The sequence below is a fragment of the Crocuta crocuta genome, unplaced genomic scaffold, assembly GCF_008692635.1.
Source record: "Crocuta crocuta isolate KB4526 unplaced genomic scaffold, BGI_CrCroc_1.0 scaffold339, whole genome shotgun sequence".
NCBI lineage: Eukaryota > Metazoa > Chordata > Mammalia > Carnivora > Hyaenidae > Crocuta > Crocuta crocuta.
In genome coordinates, this window is record NW_027530357.1 from 2,154,271 (window position 1) to 2,174,784 (window position 20,514).

At 49.6% G+C, this 20,514-nt stretch overlaps 1 protein-coding gene across 1 annotated transcript in view; it reads left to right on the forward strand.

Moving 5' to 3' along the window:
• GCN1 (GCN1 activator of EIF2AK4) overlaps positions 1–20,514 on the forward strand; it is a 60,699-nt gene that overhangs the window by 12,148 nt on the left and 28,037 nt on the right. The window contains exons 6-29 of the mRNA XM_077766045.1: positions 2,363–2,461; positions 2,550–2,684; positions 3,562–3,630; positions 3,753–3,861; positions 4,322–4,396; positions 5,037–5,165; positions 5,700–5,750; positions 6,035–6,133; positions 6,353–6,526; positions 8,059–8,211; positions 9,520–9,612; positions 10,680–10,755; positions 10,905–11,064; positions 12,057–12,246; positions 12,345–12,469; positions 13,264–13,442; positions 13,733–13,826; positions 14,933–15,046; positions 15,139–15,337; positions 16,230–16,385; positions 16,871–17,052; positions 18,713–18,793; positions 19,134–19,277; positions 20,404–20,514. The exon at positions 20,404–20,514 is cut by the window's right edge and continues 261 nt beyond it. Coding sequence (XP_077622171.1) covers positions 2,363–2,461; positions 2,550–2,684; positions 3,562–3,630; positions 3,753–3,861; positions 4,322–4,396; positions 5,037–5,165; positions 5,700–5,750; positions 6,035–6,133; positions 6,353–6,526; positions 8,059–8,211; positions 9,520–9,612; positions 10,680–10,755; positions 10,905–11,064; positions 12,057–12,246; positions 12,345–12,469; positions 13,264–13,442; positions 13,733–13,826; positions 14,933–15,046; positions 15,139–15,337; positions 16,230–16,385; positions 16,871–17,052; positions 18,713–18,793; positions 19,134–19,277; positions 20,404–20,514 — 2,997 coding nt within the window. The remainder of the gene's footprint in view (positions 1–2,362; positions 2,462–2,549; positions 2,685–3,561; positions 3,631–3,752; positions 3,862–4,321; positions 4,397–5,036; positions 5,166–5,699; positions 5,751–6,034; positions 6,134–6,352; positions 6,527–8,058; positions 8,212–9,519; positions 9,613–10,679; positions 10,756–10,904; positions 11,065–12,056; positions 12,247–12,344; positions 12,470–13,263; positions 13,443–13,732; positions 13,827–14,932; positions 15,047–15,138; positions 15,338–16,229; positions 16,386–16,870; positions 17,053–18,712; positions 18,794–19,133; positions 19,278–20,403) is intronic.

The window sequence follows — 20,514 nt, forward strand, 5'->3', positions numbered from 1 at the left end:
AATTCATGCTGCTCACCCACTTGGGCGTGTTTTCTATCTCTGTCTGTCTCAAAATAGATAAACTTAAAAAAAAAAAAGAAAAGGAACGTGAGGTATGGCTCTGATTCTCAGCTATGACATTTGGCCATATATGTAACCTCTGGGTCTGTTTCCCATTTCTGCAAAATGGGAAAAAGTGCCACCTACCCCATCCACCTCCATGAGTTGTCATGAAGAGGGGCTCAAGATGAGGTGTGAAAAGGCTGTGGAAAGTTACAGAGGGCTGTGCAGGTAAATGAGGAGTGGCATTAGAAAACTATAGCACCTGTCCCTGAGGAAGACTGCTAGTAAGACACATTGACGAGCTCATCCCTGGTAGCTTGCCCAGCAGTCCCCTGGGGATGACTGTGGAGTGGCCATCAGTGACTGCCTGAAGGATAAGAACACTGAAACCTGACATGTAACAGATAGTGGGATTGGAGTGTGGGCTTCATTGCTACCAAAATCATCTTTATAAGATGCTTCATCATGGGCTCTGTTGTTGGCTTATCTCCAGTCATTTCTTACTATCCCAGGTAGTAAGTATACTTGTGTGTTAGCGAGTGGCAGGGATCAGCCCTGGAGTGTTCTCTTTGTGGGACAGAACGTGTCAGGAGCATGAGAGCGTGTTTATTTTTTCAGTGTCTCGAATCTGGGTTTTTCCTTTACTCGTTGCCAATGTCAGCTGTACACATAGATTGTAGTTCATTCCGTTTCTCTAGGAGCTGAGGTAAGAGCAGGGAACAGGAAAGAGGACCTTGCTCTCTTGAAGCTTACACTCTTGTGAAGAAGGTAGATATCACACAGGTCCGCTAAGAAATGGTAAGACGAAGGTCACACAGTAGAAAGGCAGGTAGGAAGAAGGAAAGAGTGTGGTGCAGGGTGACAGTGGGAAGAGGCCTCAAAGGAGGCATCATTTGAGCAGAGACCTGAAGGGTATGAAGGAACAGATCATGCCAAGATCAGAGGTTAGAACAATTCTCAGGCAAGGGAACAGCAATATAGTTCTGAATGTGGCGTCAGCAAGCTTAAGCAGTATTCTAATAAAGAAAAATTTTCAAAGTTCAACAGGTATAGAAGGCTATACCAGTTTTCCTCTCTAGCTGTCTGGGTCCATCTGTTACTAATTCCTCATGTGTGTGGGTACATCGTCTGTGTACACTGCTGAGCAGGGTTTCTTGCACAATAGCACACCGAACGTACTTTTTTCTTTCACCTTTTTTTTCTTTAAGCAGATTTAGAATTGTTCCAGTGTAGCATAAAAAGAGTTTCTTTTTCTTTTTCTATTTATTTATTTGTTTATTTTCTAAAAATGTTTATTTATTTATTTTGGAAGGAGAGCATAAGCCGGGGAGGGACAGAAAGAGAGAGGGAGACAGAATCCAAAGCAGGCTCGATGCTGACAGCACAGAGCCTGATGTGGGGATTGGACCCACAAACCATGATAGTCATGACCTGAGCCAAAATCAAAAGAATCTGACACTCAGCTGACTGAGCCACCCGGGTGCCCCCAAGAATTTCTCATTCTTGATGACTGTTTACTGATGCTCTGAGTGGAGGTACTGCAGTATATATAACTAACCTCCTGTTGGTGACCATTTTTGTTGTTTACTGTTTTTTTTATAGTAAGAGATGGAAAACAACAAAAATGACCACCAGTAGGCTGTTGAAGAACCTCTCGCATCTGTCATTTTGTGCATGTGCAGGAGTGCAGCAGACTTCTTAAGCACACCCTTTTTGTCAGGGTAGCAGTTCAGACTGCTCACCAGTGACCTTGGGCGTTTGTGGCACATAAAGTCTCTGAGGTTTTTTAGTTGAGCACCTGTTATGTGTTTCACTCCGGGTTGGACAGTAAGCTCCACAGTCCGAGATCATCCTGCTGGTCTTCTCTTCCATATCCAAAGTGCCCAGCACGGTGCCTGCCCTTTAGTCAGTGTTGAGTAAGTATTTGTGGAATTAATGAAGCAAAAGTCAAGGCAGACATGAAACAGGATGTTTATCCTTTTCCTGCATGACCCTTACCCCCTTGGAATCATATATTCATCTGTGTATTTATTTAGTAGTGTCTTTCTCTCTCTGGACTCTAAAGTGCATGAAAGCAGGGACTGTGTCTGTCTCTTTCTCTGTGTGTTTTTATTGTCTGACTCCTAGGTGCGTAAATATTTATCAGTGGCATGTTCGAGTGAACAGATGTAATTCTGGGATGGGACCGGTGTCAGGGGTGGAGGGAAGAGGATCTGGCTGGAGTTGAGCAGGCCTGATGAAGGTCTTGGGCAGTCGGTGAAGGTCACGGGACCCCCCTCACATTTCATGTCCTGACTCGAGCCTGTCCCGGTCCTGACAGGTGGAGGTGCAGTGCCTGCTCCTGCTGGAGGTGCTGGGTGGCTCCCACAGGCACGCCGTCGATGGTGCTGTGAAGAAGCTCAGCAAGCTGTGGAAGGAGGTGACGGGAGGCATAGTGGGTGGGGGGCACCGCTTCTGTGCCACCCTCTCCGCCTTGTGATCCACCTGCTTTATACTTTCCTCTTCAGAACCCTGGGCTGGTGGAGCAGTACCTGTCCGCCATTCTCAGCCTGGAGCCCAACCAGAGCTATGCAGGCATGCTGGGGCTGCTGGTGCAGTTCTGCACGAGCCACAAGGAGATGGATGTGGTCAACCGGCACAAGGCAGGTGGACTTGCAGGAAGTGAGGAGGGGAACTTACTTGGTCCTGGGGGCCCCAGCTTCTGGCCTCCTCTGAGGCTTGTTGGTTTTCTCTTTTGAGACCCTGTCCTTTCTCCCTGATATATGAAGTTTGAAGAGCTGGGAAAGTTTGTCCTCTGGCTCTGGCTTGGGATGTATCCTGGCATCATTATTGGGATGATAATTTGCCTGTTCATGTAATGATTTAGTTTCCCACAACTGAGCAGTTGATAGTGCCAAGCACTGGGCCAGCTGTTGGGGTTTCAGCAGTGATCCAGAGAGCTGTGTTCCCTGCCCCTGGGGAACTGAGTGTGAGGAGTCTGCCATCAGACAGATAAGTCATCTAATTATATCTGTGATAAGATCTACAAAGGAAAAGGGAAAAGGGCAGGAAGCAGTAATACTCTATATTGGGGCACCTGACAGAGGCCATGGGTCATGGGTACAGCTCTGTTGAAGAAACTTAAAGGGTGAATAGGTATTAGGAAGGTCAGGAGGTGAGGAGGGGTATTTTAGGCAGAGAAAGCCAGGCAGAGGAAGCGAGTGGGGTTGGAGAGGTGTGAGTGGTAGCCGCAGGCCAGTAGGCAGCTTGGGAGCCAGGCCAAGGTACTTTGGAGTGGATCCTAGCAGCTCTGGAAAGCCGTGGAAGGTTTTAAAATGATGAGTGGTATGATCAGTGGGCCCTCCGTATGTGATGCTGAAATTTGGCCACTGATTTGTTTTTTTTCTTATTCATGTATGTACGTATGTATTTTATTCTTTATGGATTTGTCATTTTTAGAGGCACTCCCACAAAAGGGATCTTTTAGACCAGTGACGAGATATTCAGAATGTTGGTCTGACCAGTCTTTGTACTCTCTAGAGTGCCCTACTGGATTTTTATATGAAGAACATCCTGATGAGCAAAGTAAAGCCTCAGAGGTATCTGTTGGTGAGTGAGAGGAAGACCTTACCTGGACAAGCTGAATCCCATTTAAATTCTGATTCAGAACTATCCTTTATTCTTGGTCTGTTCCCATGAGGTCTAGGTGCCTGACTCCTTTCTCTTTGTAGGATAACTGTGCCCCTCTGCTCCGATACATGTCTCACTCAGAATTTAAGGATCTGATACTGCCCACCATACAGAAGTCCTTACTGAGAAGTCCAGAGAATGTTATTGAAAGTAGGTCACTGCCAGACAGGATGGTGGAAAGGAGCTGGGTTGCCTGACGAGCTGCATCTCTGATGCCTGGCAGCAGAAGCTGTGGGGGTGGGGTGAAGGATGTATTCACTTTTTACCTCATGGGGACCTTGGGAGACAGAGCAGGGACCCTTTTGAGAATATGTGGAACATCATGGGCCCACTTGATAAAAGGATGTACAAAAGTATATCGGCTTGAAATACTGCAAACAATTTTAGAGGTCCAAGAACCTTCTGGAAACCATTCAGGTGAAGAACCTCTGTCCTAGACAATTTGAATTTGGTGTGGAGGTGGCACTCGAAACTGTAGGGGCAAAGGTGTGACCACTCACGTGACCATATGGAGATGAAGAGTGGTTGCTTGGCGCTTTGGCTGGGGTGTGGGGCGAAGTGGGCATTTATACCTGACACAGACATGGTGCGTATTTTCTGTCTCCCTTAGCTATCTCCAGTCTGCTGGCGTCAGTGACTCTTGATCTCAGCCAGTATGCTCTGGACATCGTGAAAGGACTGGCTAGTGAGTATCCTGGTCCCTCTCTAGCACCTGAGATGGCCCTGGAGTTTTGGATGTATTATCCCAATTATTTTAGGAAAAAGGGCCGGGGCAGCTCAGTCTAGAAATAAATTACATTTGGGGTACCTGGCTGGCTCAGTCAGTAGAGTGTGCAACTCCTAATCTTGGGGTTATGACTTTGTTTCCCATGCTTAGTGTAGAGGTTACTTAAAATCTGGAAGGAAGGAAGGAGGGAGGGAGGGAAGAAGGGAGGAAGGAAGGAACTACATTTGCATAATTTCTTTCTTGATACTCTTTTATTTTTTTTTTAATGTTTGTTTATTTTTGAGGGAGAGAGAGACAGAGAGAGAGAATGTGAGCAGGGGAGGAGCAGAGAGACAGAGGGAGACACAGAATCCAAAGCAGGCTCCAGGCTCTGAGCTGTCAGCACAGAGCTGGACGTGGGGCTCGCACTCAGGAACTGTGAAATCATGACCTGAGCCGAAGTCGGAGACTTAACCCACTGAGCCACTCAGGTGCCCTGAGATTCTTTATAATGAGAACACCCAGCTAGGATGGAAGACTGAGGAACATGGAAAGACAAAGGTGAAAGCCTGGATGCTCAGCTCTTGGCACTTTCTGAGGTGCAGCTCTCTGTGTCCAGGTCAGCTGAAGTCCAACAGCCCCCGTCTGATGGATGAGGCTGTGCTGGCACTGCGGAACCTGGCTCGCCAGTGCAGCGACTCTTCCGCGACAGAAGCCCTGACCAGGCACCTGTTTGCTATTCTTGGTGGTGAGTAAGCCTTCCTGGCTGTGGGGATGGCTGAGGTGTGGGCACTGGGACCTGCCTGTGACTCAGAGCCTGCTTATGTCAATGCCGTGTGGCCAGGAGAAGGCTTGTGTGGCCAGGAGAAGGCTCGCGGTGGAAGGCGAATGTGGGGAGTGAATAGAAACATGCACAGGGCAGTGTAGACGGGGGTGATCTCTCTCTCTCTCTCTTCTTTTTTTTTTTTTTAAATCGTAGACATTATTATATGCATAAAGGGAAACACTAGAGGGAAATACCCCAGAATGTTCATAATGTCTTTGGGTAGTGGGCATGTGGGTGAGTTATAAATGCTTTTCTTTATATTTTTTGTTTCTCAAATTTTCTGAAAGAACCTAACTACTGTTCTATTCAGGAAACAAGTCTAATAAATGTTATAAACCCAGCTTCACAATATAAGGAAGAAACTGTCTCTTGGTGTTACACACATGACCACATCAATCACCCCTATGGGAAATGTGGCAGACGTGAAGTTTGAGTCTTTGCTGTCTCTTCTCTTAGGCTCGGAGGGAAAACTGACAATTGTAGCCCAGAAGATCAGCGTCCTCTCAGGTATAGTAAGGCAGGCCTGTCATTGGATCTTGACTGCTCTGATAGCCCTGGACATCCCAGCCTGGCTCCTAGCACCCTGCTGCCTGCCTGTACAGCAGGTGGGACTCGTTTGGGTCTGGCGGGAAGGAGGCCTGGCTTCCCCAAAAGGCCAGTCACCTGGAGTGGGGTTGAGGGAAGAGCACTGATGGCCAGAGGAGAGGCATGGCCACTAGGGAAGTAGGCAGTGGCAAGAAGACTCCTGTGTTTGTGGTTTTGTGCTGAGCAGGAAATCCCCTGCCTTCCAGGGATTGGGAGTGTCAGTCATCATGTGGTGTCTGGGCCTTCTAGTCAAGTCCTGAATGGGACCGTGGCTGAGCTGTTCATCCCGTTCCTCCAGCAAGAAGGTAACTGTGCAGCATGGTAAGGATGCAGTCTGGATCCCCTCTTGACTCTGTTTTTCACAGCCAGAGCTGCCTGCCCTGAATGCCTTCTGAAGGCAGACCTCCCCTGAAGTATCACCACTTCCTCCCCTTTGAGCCCTTGTTTGCTTTCGGGCGCTGGTGGCAGCGATTGGACATGGGCTTGAGATGCTGAACTGACTGGATTTCTGCTTCTTGCCCCAGTTCACGAAGGCACCTTGGTGCACGCTGTCTCTGTCCTGGCGCTCTGGTGTAACCGGTTCACCACGGAAGTGCCCAGGAAGCTCACCGAATGGTTCAAGAAAGCCTTCAGCCTTAAAACCTCCACCTCTGCAGTGAGGCATGCCTACCTGCAGTGCATGCTGGCCTGCTTCCGAGGTGAGATGCCCCCCCTGCAGGGCTGACCGAGTCTTCCGGGCATTGTCACCATCCCCTGCTTTCCCATTCAGTCCAGCTTTCTTTGAGCCTCTGGGAGCTTCGGACTTAATCATCCACAAAGCCTGGATCAGTGGCCAGTCTTCACAGCAGACTCTGGCTTCTTCCCCATGTTATATCTTCAAGTTACAAAGCTTTATTCAGAGAGGACCCAGGACTAGAACCTGTCACTATATTATCTGAAATGATGGGCAAGGGATTGTGAGTGGGCTGATTGAAAAAGTCCAACTTCATAGATACTTTACGTTGGACTTACTAGAAACCAAGCACTGCCCTTTCTTCAGGGCTGACAAACCTGTCATTTGGGCATGGGCATCTACCTCTTTCCCAGGCAAAGCTGGGGCATCCTTTCCAGTCTGCATAGGATCTTCATCTCCAAGGTAGAAATCTCTAGTGTTAATTTCTACTTCTTATATAGGCTTATACTTCTTTTGATTTTTTTTTTTCTTCTTAGTTTTTAGAGAGAGCGTGAGTTGGGGAGAGGCACGGGAAGGGGAATGGGAGAGAATCTTAAGCAGGCTCCCCACTCTGCAGAACCTGACACAGGGCTCAATCCTATGACTCTGAGATCATGACTTGAGCCGAAATTGGGAGTGGGATGCTCAACCTCCTAGGTCACCCAGGCACCCCTACGGTTGTATTTCTTAAAAAAAAAAAAAAAAAAAATTTAAAATATTTGAAAAAAAAAAAAAAAAAAAAATTAAAANAAAACAAAAAAACAAGCTTACACTTGTGATGAACTGTGTTTAAAGAAATGTCTAGGAGATTCCACAGAAGGGTGTCCCTTCTCTACAGGGCCTGTGTTCTCTATGTCAGTTTATAGTTTTGCTGCAATGATCAATCTTGATTTTAGATTGAATTCTAGATAGAGACTTGGTTTAAACTAGTCTCTTTAGCTTCAGCTCTTTCTACTTGGTGCTTTTAAAGTACACATAATATAAAATAAGTCTTTAAAATAAACATGGTTTTGGATTCAAATCCATGATCTCATCCGAATGAAATATGTTTCATTGTAAAATGTTCTTATATACGACTTTAATAGTAAGAAAACATTGGTTTACCTATGGCTTTAACTAATTAATTAAGTGGGTTTAGTTCACAGGTCAGTAGATTGGTTCTGGTGTTGGAATTTGGGTCATGAGCTTCCCTGGTATGGGGGAAGAGCCCCAGAAAGAAATTGCTAGGTTTGCGATTGGCCCTGGCTCTCCTCCAACCAGCTATATGGCCTCGGGAAACTTCCTTAACCTCTGTCTCTTTTCTTACCCTTCAAATGGATAACTGGACTCTTGGATATGTAAGGATCCTTCTAGCTCTAACATTGTGGTGGTTGAGTTTGCTTCTAGTTCCCCTACTTCACAGCATTTGACAAGGTTACTGAAGGGCTTTAGTCAGTTCAGACCCGAGTGGATAACTCCTTGAGTCATCTTATCGCCCGTGACAAGGTGTTTTGTTAAGTGCTGGTCCTCTCTCCACAGGAGACACACTATTGCAGGCCCTGGACTTACTGCCTTTGCTCATCCAGACAGTGGAGAAGGCAGCCTCCCAGAGCACTCAGGTTCCCACAGTCACTGAAGGGGTTGCCGCAGCCTTGCTCCTCTCGAAGCTTTCGGTGGCTGACTCACAGGCTGGTAAGGGTCTAGGCTTGTCTAGGATGGTAGCAGATGAGGGCTCATTCAGAGTCCTTGGGAGGAGTATCTTGATGTGTAAGATTTCACAGGATCAACTTGGTCACCATCACACTGGGGCAGCCACAGGCCTCCTTGTCATCTGCAGGGATGAGCCTCAGGGTCACACTGGGAGATGGAAATACAGCCAGCGACTCTTGTCACTGTCCTCCTTTGCACTTTTGCTCCAGTGCTCTGGGACAGGGCTTGTATGTAATGCCCAGACTGACTTGGGTTTAGTATAGTGGGACTTTTTGTTTGTTTGATTTTTTGAGTGTGTGAGAAAGAAAGCGTGAGCTGGGGAGGGCAGACAGAGAGGGAGACACAGAATCTGAAACAGGCTCCGGGGGGGGGGGGGGGNCTCACAAACTGTGAGATCATGACCTGAGCTGAAGTCAGATGCTTAACCAACTGAGCCACCCAGGTTCCTCTGACGTATTAATATATATACATGTGTGTGTATATATAGGTCATATTACATACTGAACATGTCTTGGAAAAGATTCCAAATTGGTACAATCAAAAGAGCTTTCTCTTTCTTTTTGTGGCTCCCTGGTATTTCATGCTTGCTTGAGTGCATGTCCTACTCTGCCTGCCAATGTATGTGAACTTATTCCTGTGGTTAGAAGTGGAGTTCGGCTCTTCTCCTATACCATTGGGTGCCATCTGTGTAAATGCCAGGGCCCCACGCTGCCTTGGCAGGAAGGCAAAGATGAACATGACTGCGCTTCTGCAAATTTTAAGCTGCTTTACTCTAGTGAGAGAGAGGAGATGCAAAAGTATGTCCGTTGTTTCAGGCAAAATGTGGCATTGGAGCAGTTTCGAAATTCCTTTTAGTTTAGGTGCTGGCTGTCAGGAAAGGCTTCACGAAGGAGCCTTTGGACTAGGGTCCTGAAGGAAGGATTTCACCAGCTGGAAGGGTGTGAGTTCAGATCAGCCTCAGCCAGGGAAGGCATGATGCGTGAACGTCAGGTATTTCAGCCTGGCACCTGGAGTAGGTGGGACTTCAGGTGGGAGATGCTTACCTGGGCTCCTGTAGGCAGCAGATGGTTTTCACATAGGCAGTGACACCAGAAGGACTGGTTCGTTCTCAGGATGGGGAGGGGGTTGGCAGCGAGGCTAGGAGCGGCCCATCCGTGCCGGGGGAACATTGCTGCCTCCTGCAGAGGAGGGTCTGTCCACACAGCTGGCCCCAGCAGCTTCAGGATGGAGGGGCCAGGTCCTGGCAGATGGAGTGAGCTATGTCATGGAGTAACCTTTTGTTTCTTGCAGAGGCCAAGCTGAGTGGTTTCTGGCAGCTCGTTGTAGATGAGAAGAAGCAGATTTTCACTTCTGAGAAATTCCTGCTCATGGCTTCAGAGGATGGTGAGTGACTTAGTTGAACTTTCTTGACCTCAAGGTTGGGCCCGAGTCTCTCTGGTGGGTCTTCAAAGAGGACCCTTCCCAGACTGCCTGTTGTCTCAACCAGTCAGCTAAGGGAAAACCTGGACCAGAGTGCGGTGGTCAGCAGCTGGGCTGTCAGCGCCGTGGGAATGAATGCACCCCTGTGGGGCTTGGAAGGCTGGGGAATGAGGGAGTTGGTAGATTTGTGGAGACAGAGCGCTCATGGTTGTGGGGCTGCGATATTAGGTGTAATTATAGCTGATTGGGTAATTGGTGCTGTCTCAGAGGTTTTCTTGTATTACAAGGCAGCTGAGGAGCTCTGGTGGAGCGTGGCTGGCTGCACTCCCCCACCAGGAGACACAAAACTACTGGCTTCTCTCCCGGCAGAGAAGGAACAGTTGATCTTTAAATGTAGGTTTAAAATTCTAGGTTGCGTTAGGGGTGTCTGCTGCTAATCAGTGATTTGAAAAGTCTTTTGATTCACAAATCACAACATCTAATTATTAACGAGCTGAAACTGTTAGTCACTTCGTGATTTAAAAAAAAAAAAAGTTCTTGTATAGGCAATAGAGTCACAGAATTCAAAAATAAAAGATCCAAGAGGGCCTGCCTTGAAAATGACACTGCTGCTTTGACCCCTGGCCACCCAGAGTCCCGGGCCGCGAAGAACCAGTTATATCCGGTCCTGTGTATCCTTGATATTTTATACTGATACCGGCAAATGTCCTTCTGTGTTAGTTCTTCGCTTTTGTTACACAAATGGTAGCGTGTCTGTCATGCACGTTGTGCTTTGTAGACTTGGCAGCCGTTCTACTTCAGCATGTGAGTGTCCTCATCCTCTTTTTTAGAACTGCATAGTAATTTTTAATTAGAATGGAGCGTAATATTTTTAATCAGTCCACAATACATGTGTATGTTGTCAGCAAAAAAGGAACTTCAGATCCAGTGATGATCACATTTACATTTTGGTGTTCATTTTCCGGGTCTTTTCAGTTCTTTCTGGATGTGTTTTGTATTTTAAAAACACTTCTGCTGTTTGTCTCCCCTAGCCCTGTGCACTGTGCTGCATCTGACAGAGAGACTTTTCCTTGACCACCCGCATAGACTCACGGGCAACAAAGTTCAGTACGTGAGGCTTGTTTACCTTTTCCCTCGGCCCCCACGGGGCAGACCAAGGCAGGAGCCTGAGAAACAGCGTGTGCGCTGGGTGGGAGGGCTGGCTGCGGAGAGCCCACATCCGCCCTCCCCAGGGTGCTACATCCTTGTTCTTGCAGGCAGTACCATCGGGCTCTGGTGGCCGTGCTCCTGAGCCGCACCTGGCGTGTGCGCAGGCAGGCCCAGCACACGGTCCGGAAGCTGCTGTCCTCTCTCGGGGGCTTTAAGCTGGCATTTGGACTCCTGGAGGAGCTGAAGGCTGTCCTCAGTTCTCACAAGGTGAGGGCAGCTGGGGTCCAGACCCGGGGCTCACTGACCCACTCAGCCCACCCCAGTTATTCCACAGGAGTTCTCTGGTCTCTTCCTGTGCTGTTCTCAGTGAGACACTTGTGTGACCCCAGAATCTCCTGCCCTGCCCTCTGATCACATCTTATTTCATATAATTTTTCTTCTCAGAGATGCTTTTCTTGTCAGAATTATGACATCTACTTCAATCTTTTTATCACTGAATAATGGAATAACACGGTATTTTTTTTAAAGCAGTTTATAATTTTTAGAGCATTTGCAACTCATTCTCTCTTTTGCTATTTTCACACTGCTGTTACAAGGCAGGTAGGCTATGGGGCACTTGGGTGGCTCAGTCAGTTGAGGATCTGGCTCTCGATCTCGGCTCGGGTCATGATCTGAGGGCCATGGGATCAAGCCCTGCATTGGGTTTTGCACTGAGCATGGAGCCTGCTTAAGATTCTCTCTCCCTTTACCCTCTTCCCCTGCTCATGCATTCTTTCTCTCTCTCTGTCTCAAAAAAAAAAAAAAAAATAGGCTAAATATCCTTATTTTATATGAATTGTCCAGGATTCCAGCAGCTGAAATGACTGCCCAGTGCCAGTGGGTGGCAGAAGTGAGAGTAGACCCCACAGACTAGGTCCCCTTTCAGTGTTGTGCTCCGTGTCCCTCCCTCCCTAATCCCACTTCAGGGATATGGGCCAGTGACAGATTTGTGGTCTCTGGCTGGGTCTCCTGGACAAATTTCTGTGACTGCCTTTCTCCCCATGGGCTTTTTAGGTGCAGAGTCACTTGTGCTTCCTCCTTCCAAGCACTTCTCACAGCCTGCGGGTCCCCTGCAGGGAGCTGGGCATATCTCCACTGTGGCAGGAGCCCCGGAGAACACCATGTGGGAAAGGCAGCTGTGCCCCTGGCATCTTTTTCTCTTGTGTGCCAGGCCTGCATAGGGCGCTAAGCAGTGGGGCTCATGAGTTGTTTCCTTGTAGGTGCTACCCTTAGAGGCTCTGGTGACTGATGCTGGGGAGGTGACTGAGACAGGCAAGACCTATGTACCTCCAAGGGTCCTGCAGGAAGCTCTTTGTGTCATCTCTGGGGTGCCAGGACTGGAGGGTGACATCACCAACACTGAACAGCTGGCCCAGGAGATGCTGATCATCTCACACCACCCATCCTTAGGTCTGTGCCTGGGGAGGGTTTGGGAGGGGCAGGGACTCTGTTGGGCAGGATGAAGGTAGGCTGGGCAGAAGACCTTAAATTGCTCCCCTTCCCTTCAGTGGCAGTGCAGTCTGGACTCTGGCCAGCGCTCCTCGCCAGGATGAAGATCGACCTGGAAGCCTTCATCACCAGGCACCTGGATCAGATCATCCCTAGGATCACCACGCAGAGTCCCCTGAACCAGGTGATTGGCATATGGACTAGTTCTGGCCTTAGGTCAGAGTGTGAGGGAGAAGATTCAATGAAAGAGGTGCAGGTGTGGTGAAATGTGGCCTTGGACCCTTGGGTTGCAAGTGACAGAGAATGCAAATGTGGTTTAAGCACAAGAGGGAGCTTCCTGCCTCTTCTAACTGCTGAGTCACAGGATATGACTGGCTCTGCATGACACTGGCCATGGGGACTCAGATGTTATCTTCAGGACACTGTAGGTGATGTCTCTTTCTCTCTGTCCATCTCTCCATCTCTTCTATCTATGTCTCGTCTCTGCTCTCCATGATGGGGGCTTCATTCTCCCAACAGTCTCCTCCTCCTCGGTAGTGGGGCAGGTGACACACTTCCAGGCTTAGCGCTTGGCCGCATCAACCCAAGTGGGAAAAGCTTGCATTTTCCAATCATTTAAACTGGCATGGGGTCTCACTGTCCCTTGTTGACCTGTTTTGGGTCCTGTGCTTACTTCTGAGCCTGTCCTTTTGGGCTCTGTCACATGCCCACCTCTGGAAAAGGTGGGAGCAGCTCCACCTGCACCACAAAGATTGAGAGTAGAGGAGTGTGTCACCCGGTTAGGGTGCTGGTCCCAGACCAAGTGGGAAATGCTTGGTGGGAAGGCAGGCACACACTCCCACTGTCTACGCTGGTGGGCAGTGCTCCGAAAGAGGAGACAGTGGCAAGGAGAGCCGATAGCCAGGGCATTTAGGCATGGCGGGACCCCTGTCCAGTGCCCGCCTTGGTGCACCCTGATCGTGTCTCTCTGTCTGACAGTCTTCCATGAATGCCATGGGCTCCCTCTCCGTCCTGTCCCCGGACCGGGTCCTCCCACAGCTCATCAGCACCATCACTGCCTCCGTGCAGAACCCTGCACTACGCCAGGTGACACGGGAGGAGTTTGCCATTATGCAGACCCCTGCCGGGGAGCTGTATGACAAGTCTATCATCCAGAGGTGAGCCCCCGCTTGGGCTCAGTTGCCCCATGACTTAGTTTTCTTACCTGTAAGAGAGGCCTCGTTATAGGGCTGTTGCGGGGAATCAATTAAACCACTTACCCCTTCTTTGGACAAGTACTGCTCTGTTCCGGGCACGTGCTTAGACTTGGGACACAAGAGCATTTCAAGTCTCTGGTCTTTCCTGGTGCATACAACTTCTAAGCTGGCTGGAGTTTCATGACTGGCAGGAGGCTGAAGGACTTGGTGGCTGTTTTGGAGCTGGCTGATCACCTGCTTTGATGTTTCAGTGCCCAGCAGGACAGCATAAAGAAAGCCAACATGAAGCGAGAGAACAAAGCTTATTCCTTTAAGGAACAGATCATTGAGCTGGAGCTCAAGGAGGTGAGTACATGGAAACATTACTCGTGAGGTGGCTGCCAAGCTTCTTGGCCTCAGTCAGGCGCCTTTCCCTGCTTTGTGTATACTGTTCCCTGGGGTCATCCTGAGGCCCGTGGCACAGTCCTCTGACCCCTCCACCAGTCCTGGGTCCCCCCACCACACTCTTTACTTACCCTTTCTTTAGCTTTCTCTACCCCCAACGCAAGGAAAACAAAAATTCTCTTTCTGCTGAGCGGCAGTTCCTACCTTTCTCCCACTAAGTGGTGTGGCTTGATTCCATGCCTGTCACCCCACCTCCTAGAAGCTGGGACCCATCTTTACTCCTGAGAGCATGCATGAGGCCTGGCGCTGTGTAGCCTTTGGGGATTGTGTATTTAGCTTGCTAACAGAGCCGGTTCTGACAGGAGCAGGGCCCTGTACCAGACTGGGCCCTATACCACATCTTGGCTCCCTTGTTCCCGTCCCAGGGAGGTGACCACCCTGCCCACCCAGTCCAGAGTAGACCCCACCCCTCTCCCCTCTTACTGTGTATCATATTTAATTTCTTCATTTATAACCTTCATCCTGTTCATGTTCATTGCTCATCTCCCCCCACTAGAGTGTGAGCCCCGTGAGGGCAGGGACTTGATCATCTTCCCCACAGTATCCCCAGCATCTAGAGCAGTGCCTGGCACAATGGAGGTGCTCAATAAATGCTTGTTGAATGAATGAGTGATTTCTCGGCCTTTTCCAGGCTCCAGCTTATACTAGGGGAGGGCATCTGTGGGAGGGAGGCTAAGGTTTAGAATCTGAAGCTGCATAGTTAGGATATTCTTCCCAGCTCACTGAGGGACTATTCATATATCTAATGTATTAAAGGTTCTTCCTGCCTTTGTCAATAGAGAATCCAATAAGAAATTACTTCTCTACCGCTGTCTGCATCCTCTGGAAACCAGGTGGCTGTGGACTCTGTGGACTTTGTGGGGGAGGCCACATGGCGAGTTTGGGGGCCCAGGTCACAGACTTAGGGCTGGCATGATGCTGACTGTGGGGCAGATCTCGCTCCCTGCTCTGTGATAAGAAGGGAATCTGTTCCCTGGAGATGGAATTGGTTTGCTTGTTGCCTTTAGGAGATAAAGAAGAAGAAAGGCATAAAAGAGGAGGTGCAGCTGACCAGTAAGCAGAAGGAGATGCTGCAAGCCCAGCTGGACAAGGAGGCGCAGGTCCGGAGGCGGCTGCAGGAGGTAGGTGGCTGCTGCCGCCACAGACCAGACCTGTTCCTCGCTGTTCGGGACAGGCGCTGCTGACCTGCCTCCTCGGCCACCTCTGCTTGCAGCTGGACGGTGAGCTGGAGGCGGCGCTGGGCCTGCTGGACACCATCCTGGCCAAGAACCCATCTGGCCTGACCCAGTATATCCCTGTTTTGGTCGACTCTTTCCTGCCCTTGCTGAAATCTCCCTTGGCTGCTCCCAGGATCAAGAACCCTTTCCTGTCCTTGGCTGCCTGCGTCATGCCCCCTAGGCTCAAGGCTTTGGGTTAGTTCTTATTGGCTGGCTGTGGGCGGGGCCTGGGACAGGTCCGGGCGGGGGTGCCCCTGAGTGCCTATGGGGAGGCACACAGTGGTCTAGGCTGCTGACTTCTGTTTCCCTAGGGAAGCAGCCTTGGCACCCCAAGCCGCACATCCTTGGGAGGGAGGGACATGGAGCTCCCTCCTCCCTCCTGTTTTGTGTCTGTTGGTGCCTTCATTCTGAGTACAGAGTTTTAAACACTAGTCAGTGTGGTCTTTCTGTAACAGTTTTAAAACTAATAAGAAATTCAGTGGCAGTGGGGTTGGTTTGGCGCCATGTGGCTGGTCATGTGGCTCAGAGCTCCCGAGCAGCCACATGTCTGTGATGAGTGGTCTCTGTGACCCTTAGCTTTTTGTTAGCTATGGAGATACAAAGACCAGGTAGGGTGGCTGGGTGTTCCAGTGGCCTCACTTTCGTGGGTTAATGGCCATAAGCAGACTTTCTCGCTTAAAGGGTATGTTTCTCCCGGTGAGGCGAGAATCTGGAAACAGTTCTGACAGGAAAACTTAGTTGGGGCTGCTTATGGAGCCTGCCAAAACTATTACTGGCTGGCTGGGCTTATTACATGGAAGGTGGGAGCTCCAAATGGGTAGAGCTTTACCCTTTCTGAACAGCCCTGGGTTGCTCACACTTTTAACTTCTTAGTGTGAGAAGGATAGCTTCCGCCTGCCTACGTGCACTGTCCTCACCCCCCATGCCTCCATGCTGCCGTGAAGGTGAAATGAGAAATTAGGTGTGGCATAGCAGAACTAGGGATTAGGGATAAGACACCTCTAACTGGGGTCCCTGGTTTGTGCCCAGGCCAGATTCTGTGTCTTTGTATTGGTCATCCCCTGTGGGTCCCTTCTGTTGGACACAGGCACTTTGGTGAGCCATGTGACTTTACGCCTGCTGAAGCCAGAGTGTGCCCTGGATAAGTCATGGTGCCAGGAAGAGCTGTCGGTGGCCGTGAAGAGGGCGGTGACCCTGCTGCATAGCCACACCATCACCAGCAGGGTGGGCAAGGGCGAGCCAGGTGAGGAATAGGGCAGGTAAGGGCAGCGGGCACGAGGCGGTATATGCCGGTGCAGTGAGTGCGTGGGCCTCAGTGTCCCCCGACACTGTGGGGCTGTGGCCTTGGGTGAGTCACTTCCCTTCCTGGCCTTCGTTTCCTCCTCTGAAAAGTGGGGGGTTACACCAGATGGAGAATTTCTGAGTCCTCGTATTCTGTGAGTTGCTGTGACACGCCCCTCACCCCCCTTGGGAGCCTCCTTCTTGTCACTGGAATCTACTTGTGTGTTTTACCTTTCATCCTGGAACTGGACAGTGTTTGGGATGGGAGCAGCATGGGCTGCAGAGCCAGGCTACCAGCTGTCGTCTCTGCTGTCGTATCCTGTGCTTCTGGGTGTCAGAGGGAGCCTCTAGCCTCTTTTACCCCCTGCCTGCTCACCTGGAGGATGGAAACTGAAGCAGCAGCTCTGCAGATGCCTGCAAGATTGTGTCTGCTGCTTGCTCCCACAGATGCCGCGCCCCTGTCTGCGCCAGCCTTCTCCTTGGTCTTCCCATTTCTAAAGATGGTGCTGACTGAGATGCCCCACCACAGCGAGGAGGAGGAGGAGCGCATGGCCCAGATTCTTCAGATCCTCACTGTCCACGCCCAGCTCAGGGCCTCACCTAGCAATCCCCCGGGGCGCGTGGATGAGGTGGGCAGGGGAGCTCGACTCTACCCTTGGCTTGAGGCGGGTCAGGGAGGCAGAGGCTCTCTACACCTGTTGGCCTGTCCCTGGTTTTGGTGCGGTAGTAGAGTGTGTATATATACCTACTGCAGCAGCCATTGGTGAGGAGAACCCAGATGTTTTCTTTAGTGCAGCACTCACGGCCTCAAAGCAGCTTGTGGGTCTCCTGAGAGTTTCTGACTTGGAGANCCTACTGCAGCAGCCATTGGTGAGGAGAACCCAGATGTTCTCTTTAGTGCAGCACTCACGGCCTCAAAGCAGCTTGTGGGTCTCCTGAGAGTTTCTGACTTGGAGAAGTTAAAGGATTTTTTTTATCACTTTATTTTGTTAGTTTTTTTTTTTTTTTAATGTTTATTTTGAGAGAGAAAGCCTGTGAGCAGACAGGGGGCAGAAGTAGAGGAAGAGAGAAAGAATCCCAAGCAGGCTCCATGCCAGCAGCACAGAGCCCAACACAGGGCTCGAACCCACAAACCCACAAGATCATGACCTGAGCCAAAATCAAGAGTTAGGCGCTTAATCAACGAGCCACCCAGCTGCCCCTATTTTGTTAGTTTTTTTTCTAACTTAGAAGAGAATACCACTCTGCCTTTGACTTTGCTTGTGATTATGAGATTGGACTTCATTCACTGAAGGGTTTCCTTTTTATTTTTATTTTTTTAATGTTTTTATTTATTTCTAGGAGAGAGAGAGAGACAGCGTGAGCAGGGGAGGGTCAGAGAGAGAGGGAGTCACAGACTGAAACAGGCTCCAGGCTCTGAGCTGGCAGTCAGCACAGAGCCCGATGCGGGGCTCGAACCCATGAACCGCGAGATCATGACCTAAGCGAAAGTTGGACGCTTAACCGACTAAGCCACCCAGGCTCCCCAAGGGTTTCCTTTTTAACATACTATGTTCTGAAAATGTGTCAAAGTAATGCATGCATATGTTTAAAAATTCCAAGAACACAGAAGCCCCCCTCCCCCAAATACTGCCCCCTGCAGGCAAAAATCGATCGTCCTGCTTCTTTCCATATGACCATATACTCCAGTCTTTATGCCAGTGGCTTCACAGGCTGCATAGGGTTCTGTGCTGTGGGTGCACCGTGTTTCAAAGAACTCTTCCTGTTGATAGATCCTTTCTCCAGTTTGAACAGCACTGCGGTATGCCCCCTTGTGTGCATATGACCCTGTGCACCCCCATGAGCATTTCCATAGGACACATTCTTGGGGGTGGAATTGCCAAGTTATGTGGAGTGTTCTGAGCTAGACCCTCACCAAGAGGTCCTCTCTAACGCGGCCTCAGAGAGTAATTCACCTTGCTGATGATGGGTAAAGGAATAGTATCCCATTCCATTTCATTCTGCATTTCTGTACTACTTGTAAAGTTAAATGGTCCATCTATACTTCATGTTCTACACACTTAAAGTACGTTTCAGAATGTACTTGTTTTGAGTCCCTGAGGATGGTGGCCGACTGGGGTTGGCTCCCGTGGAGTTACTGGTAAGCCTGACAGGGTTTCTAGAGTGGAATAGGCCTTATGACCCAGAATGTTACCCTGTGGGTGAGAGGATGCTGCTGTTTGTGCCCCTAGGTGTGGTTACATACCTTCCCCAGGGCCTCACCCTGACTTCCCTGCGTTTCTCTCTTAGAATGGCCCGGAGCTGCTGCCTCGCGTGGCCATGCTGCGCCTTCTGACTTGGGTGATCGGGACAGGCTCTCCCCGCCTGCAGGTGATCTGGTTTTCAGTTGGCTATTGCCTCAACTCATTTTGTGACCCTGAGCTCAGTTTCCTGTGCTTGGGGTTGAATCCTGGTTCTCTTTCTTCTACCTCACTTCTGGATTCAAGTTAAAAGGCTGTTTTAGAGAGCCAGCCTGAATATCCTGAGATAGTTACGGCCAGCCTGAATATTCTGCATGGGGCCTGCATTAGCCTGGTCTAGGGGCTTGGGGTGGGTGTCCTCAGTTCAGATCCCTCTGTGGGCACCTCAGCCCATCCCCCGGCCTCCTGTCTGACCCCACAGAAGTAAATAATTTGCTGGACTGAGCCCAGCGCATCCATGTCCTCCTTAGGTTCTGGCTGCAGACACCCTGACCACCCTGTGTGCCAGCAGCAGTGGTGAGGAGGGCTGTGCCTTTGCGGAGCAAGAGGAAGTGGACGTGCTGCTCTGTGCCTTACAGTCCCCTTGTGCCAGTGTGCGGGACACCGCGCTCCGGGTGCGTGCCCAGTCCCTTGCGGGGTCGCTGGGGTATGCCTTGTCTCTCAGTGCAAGCATTTGAACTGCACAAGGGACATTGTTTCAAATGATGGGAAATGCCTCATATCTGCACCAGTGTGTCCTGGAGGCAAAGAAAAGAGGTCATAGAGTGGGTCAGGGTCATTCTGGGAAGGGAACAACAAAGTAGCTGTCCCAGTGTGTCACTGGCCATGTTTTTCTTTACCTTGGAAGACTTGACCAGATTTGTAAAATGGAATGTGGATCTTGCTACTTTTATAGACAGAGAAAACTCAAAGGATTAGTTTTTTTCTTTTTTTTTTTTAAGTTTTTTATTTCTTTTGGAGAGAGAGCATGCATGTGTGCACACGCAGGGGAGGGGCAGAGACACAGGGAGAGAGAGAACCCCAAGCAGGTTCCGCACGACCAAACCGTGAGATCCTGACCTGAGCCGTAATCCAGAGTTGGATGCCTAACTGACTTGAGCCACTCAGGCGCCCCTGTTTTTTCAACTGATCACCTTGTACTTGGGTTTTTCTTGGTGCTTTTGGAACACAGACTAAAGGATCCCTTTGGAGTATGAGACAGGGCTTCCTGATGCCAGTCTGCAGCCTCTTGCTATTGATCTGTGACAGAGTTTTCACTGGCTTTTGGCAAGATGTGGAAAATAACAGTGGTGTGAAAAATTTTTCTCAAAGAGAAAACAAAAGGAATGTCTTTTTTCTGAGGTTTGTCTTGCACATTGAGAGTTTTTAAATTTTATGGTGAAAAAGATTCTATCCTTACATGCCCATCATTTCACAAAGGGAAAGCTGTTTGAAGAGACAGAGCAGCTCATGAGTTGAACTGATTCTTGGCCCTCCCTAGCATGGTGCTGTCCAGTGGCACTTTCTGCAGTGATGGGAAAATTATGTATCTGTGCTGTTTGGTGTGACAGCCACTAGCCAACACGTGTGGCTGTTGAGCACTTAAAATATGGCTGGTGTGACTGAGGAGCTTAGAGTTAATTTTAATTGATTTAACTTTGAAGACCCATGTGTAGCTGGTGGCTATAGTATAGCCTTAGTGGGTGAAGAGGCTCTGGCCAAAAGTCGAGCCTCACCTGGTCCCATCCCACCCCCTCTCAGGGGCTGATGGAACTCCACATGGTGTTGCCAGCACCTGATACTGATGAGAAGAATGGCCTTAACCTTCTACGGAGGCTCTGGGTGGTCAAGTTTGACAAGGAGGAAGAGATC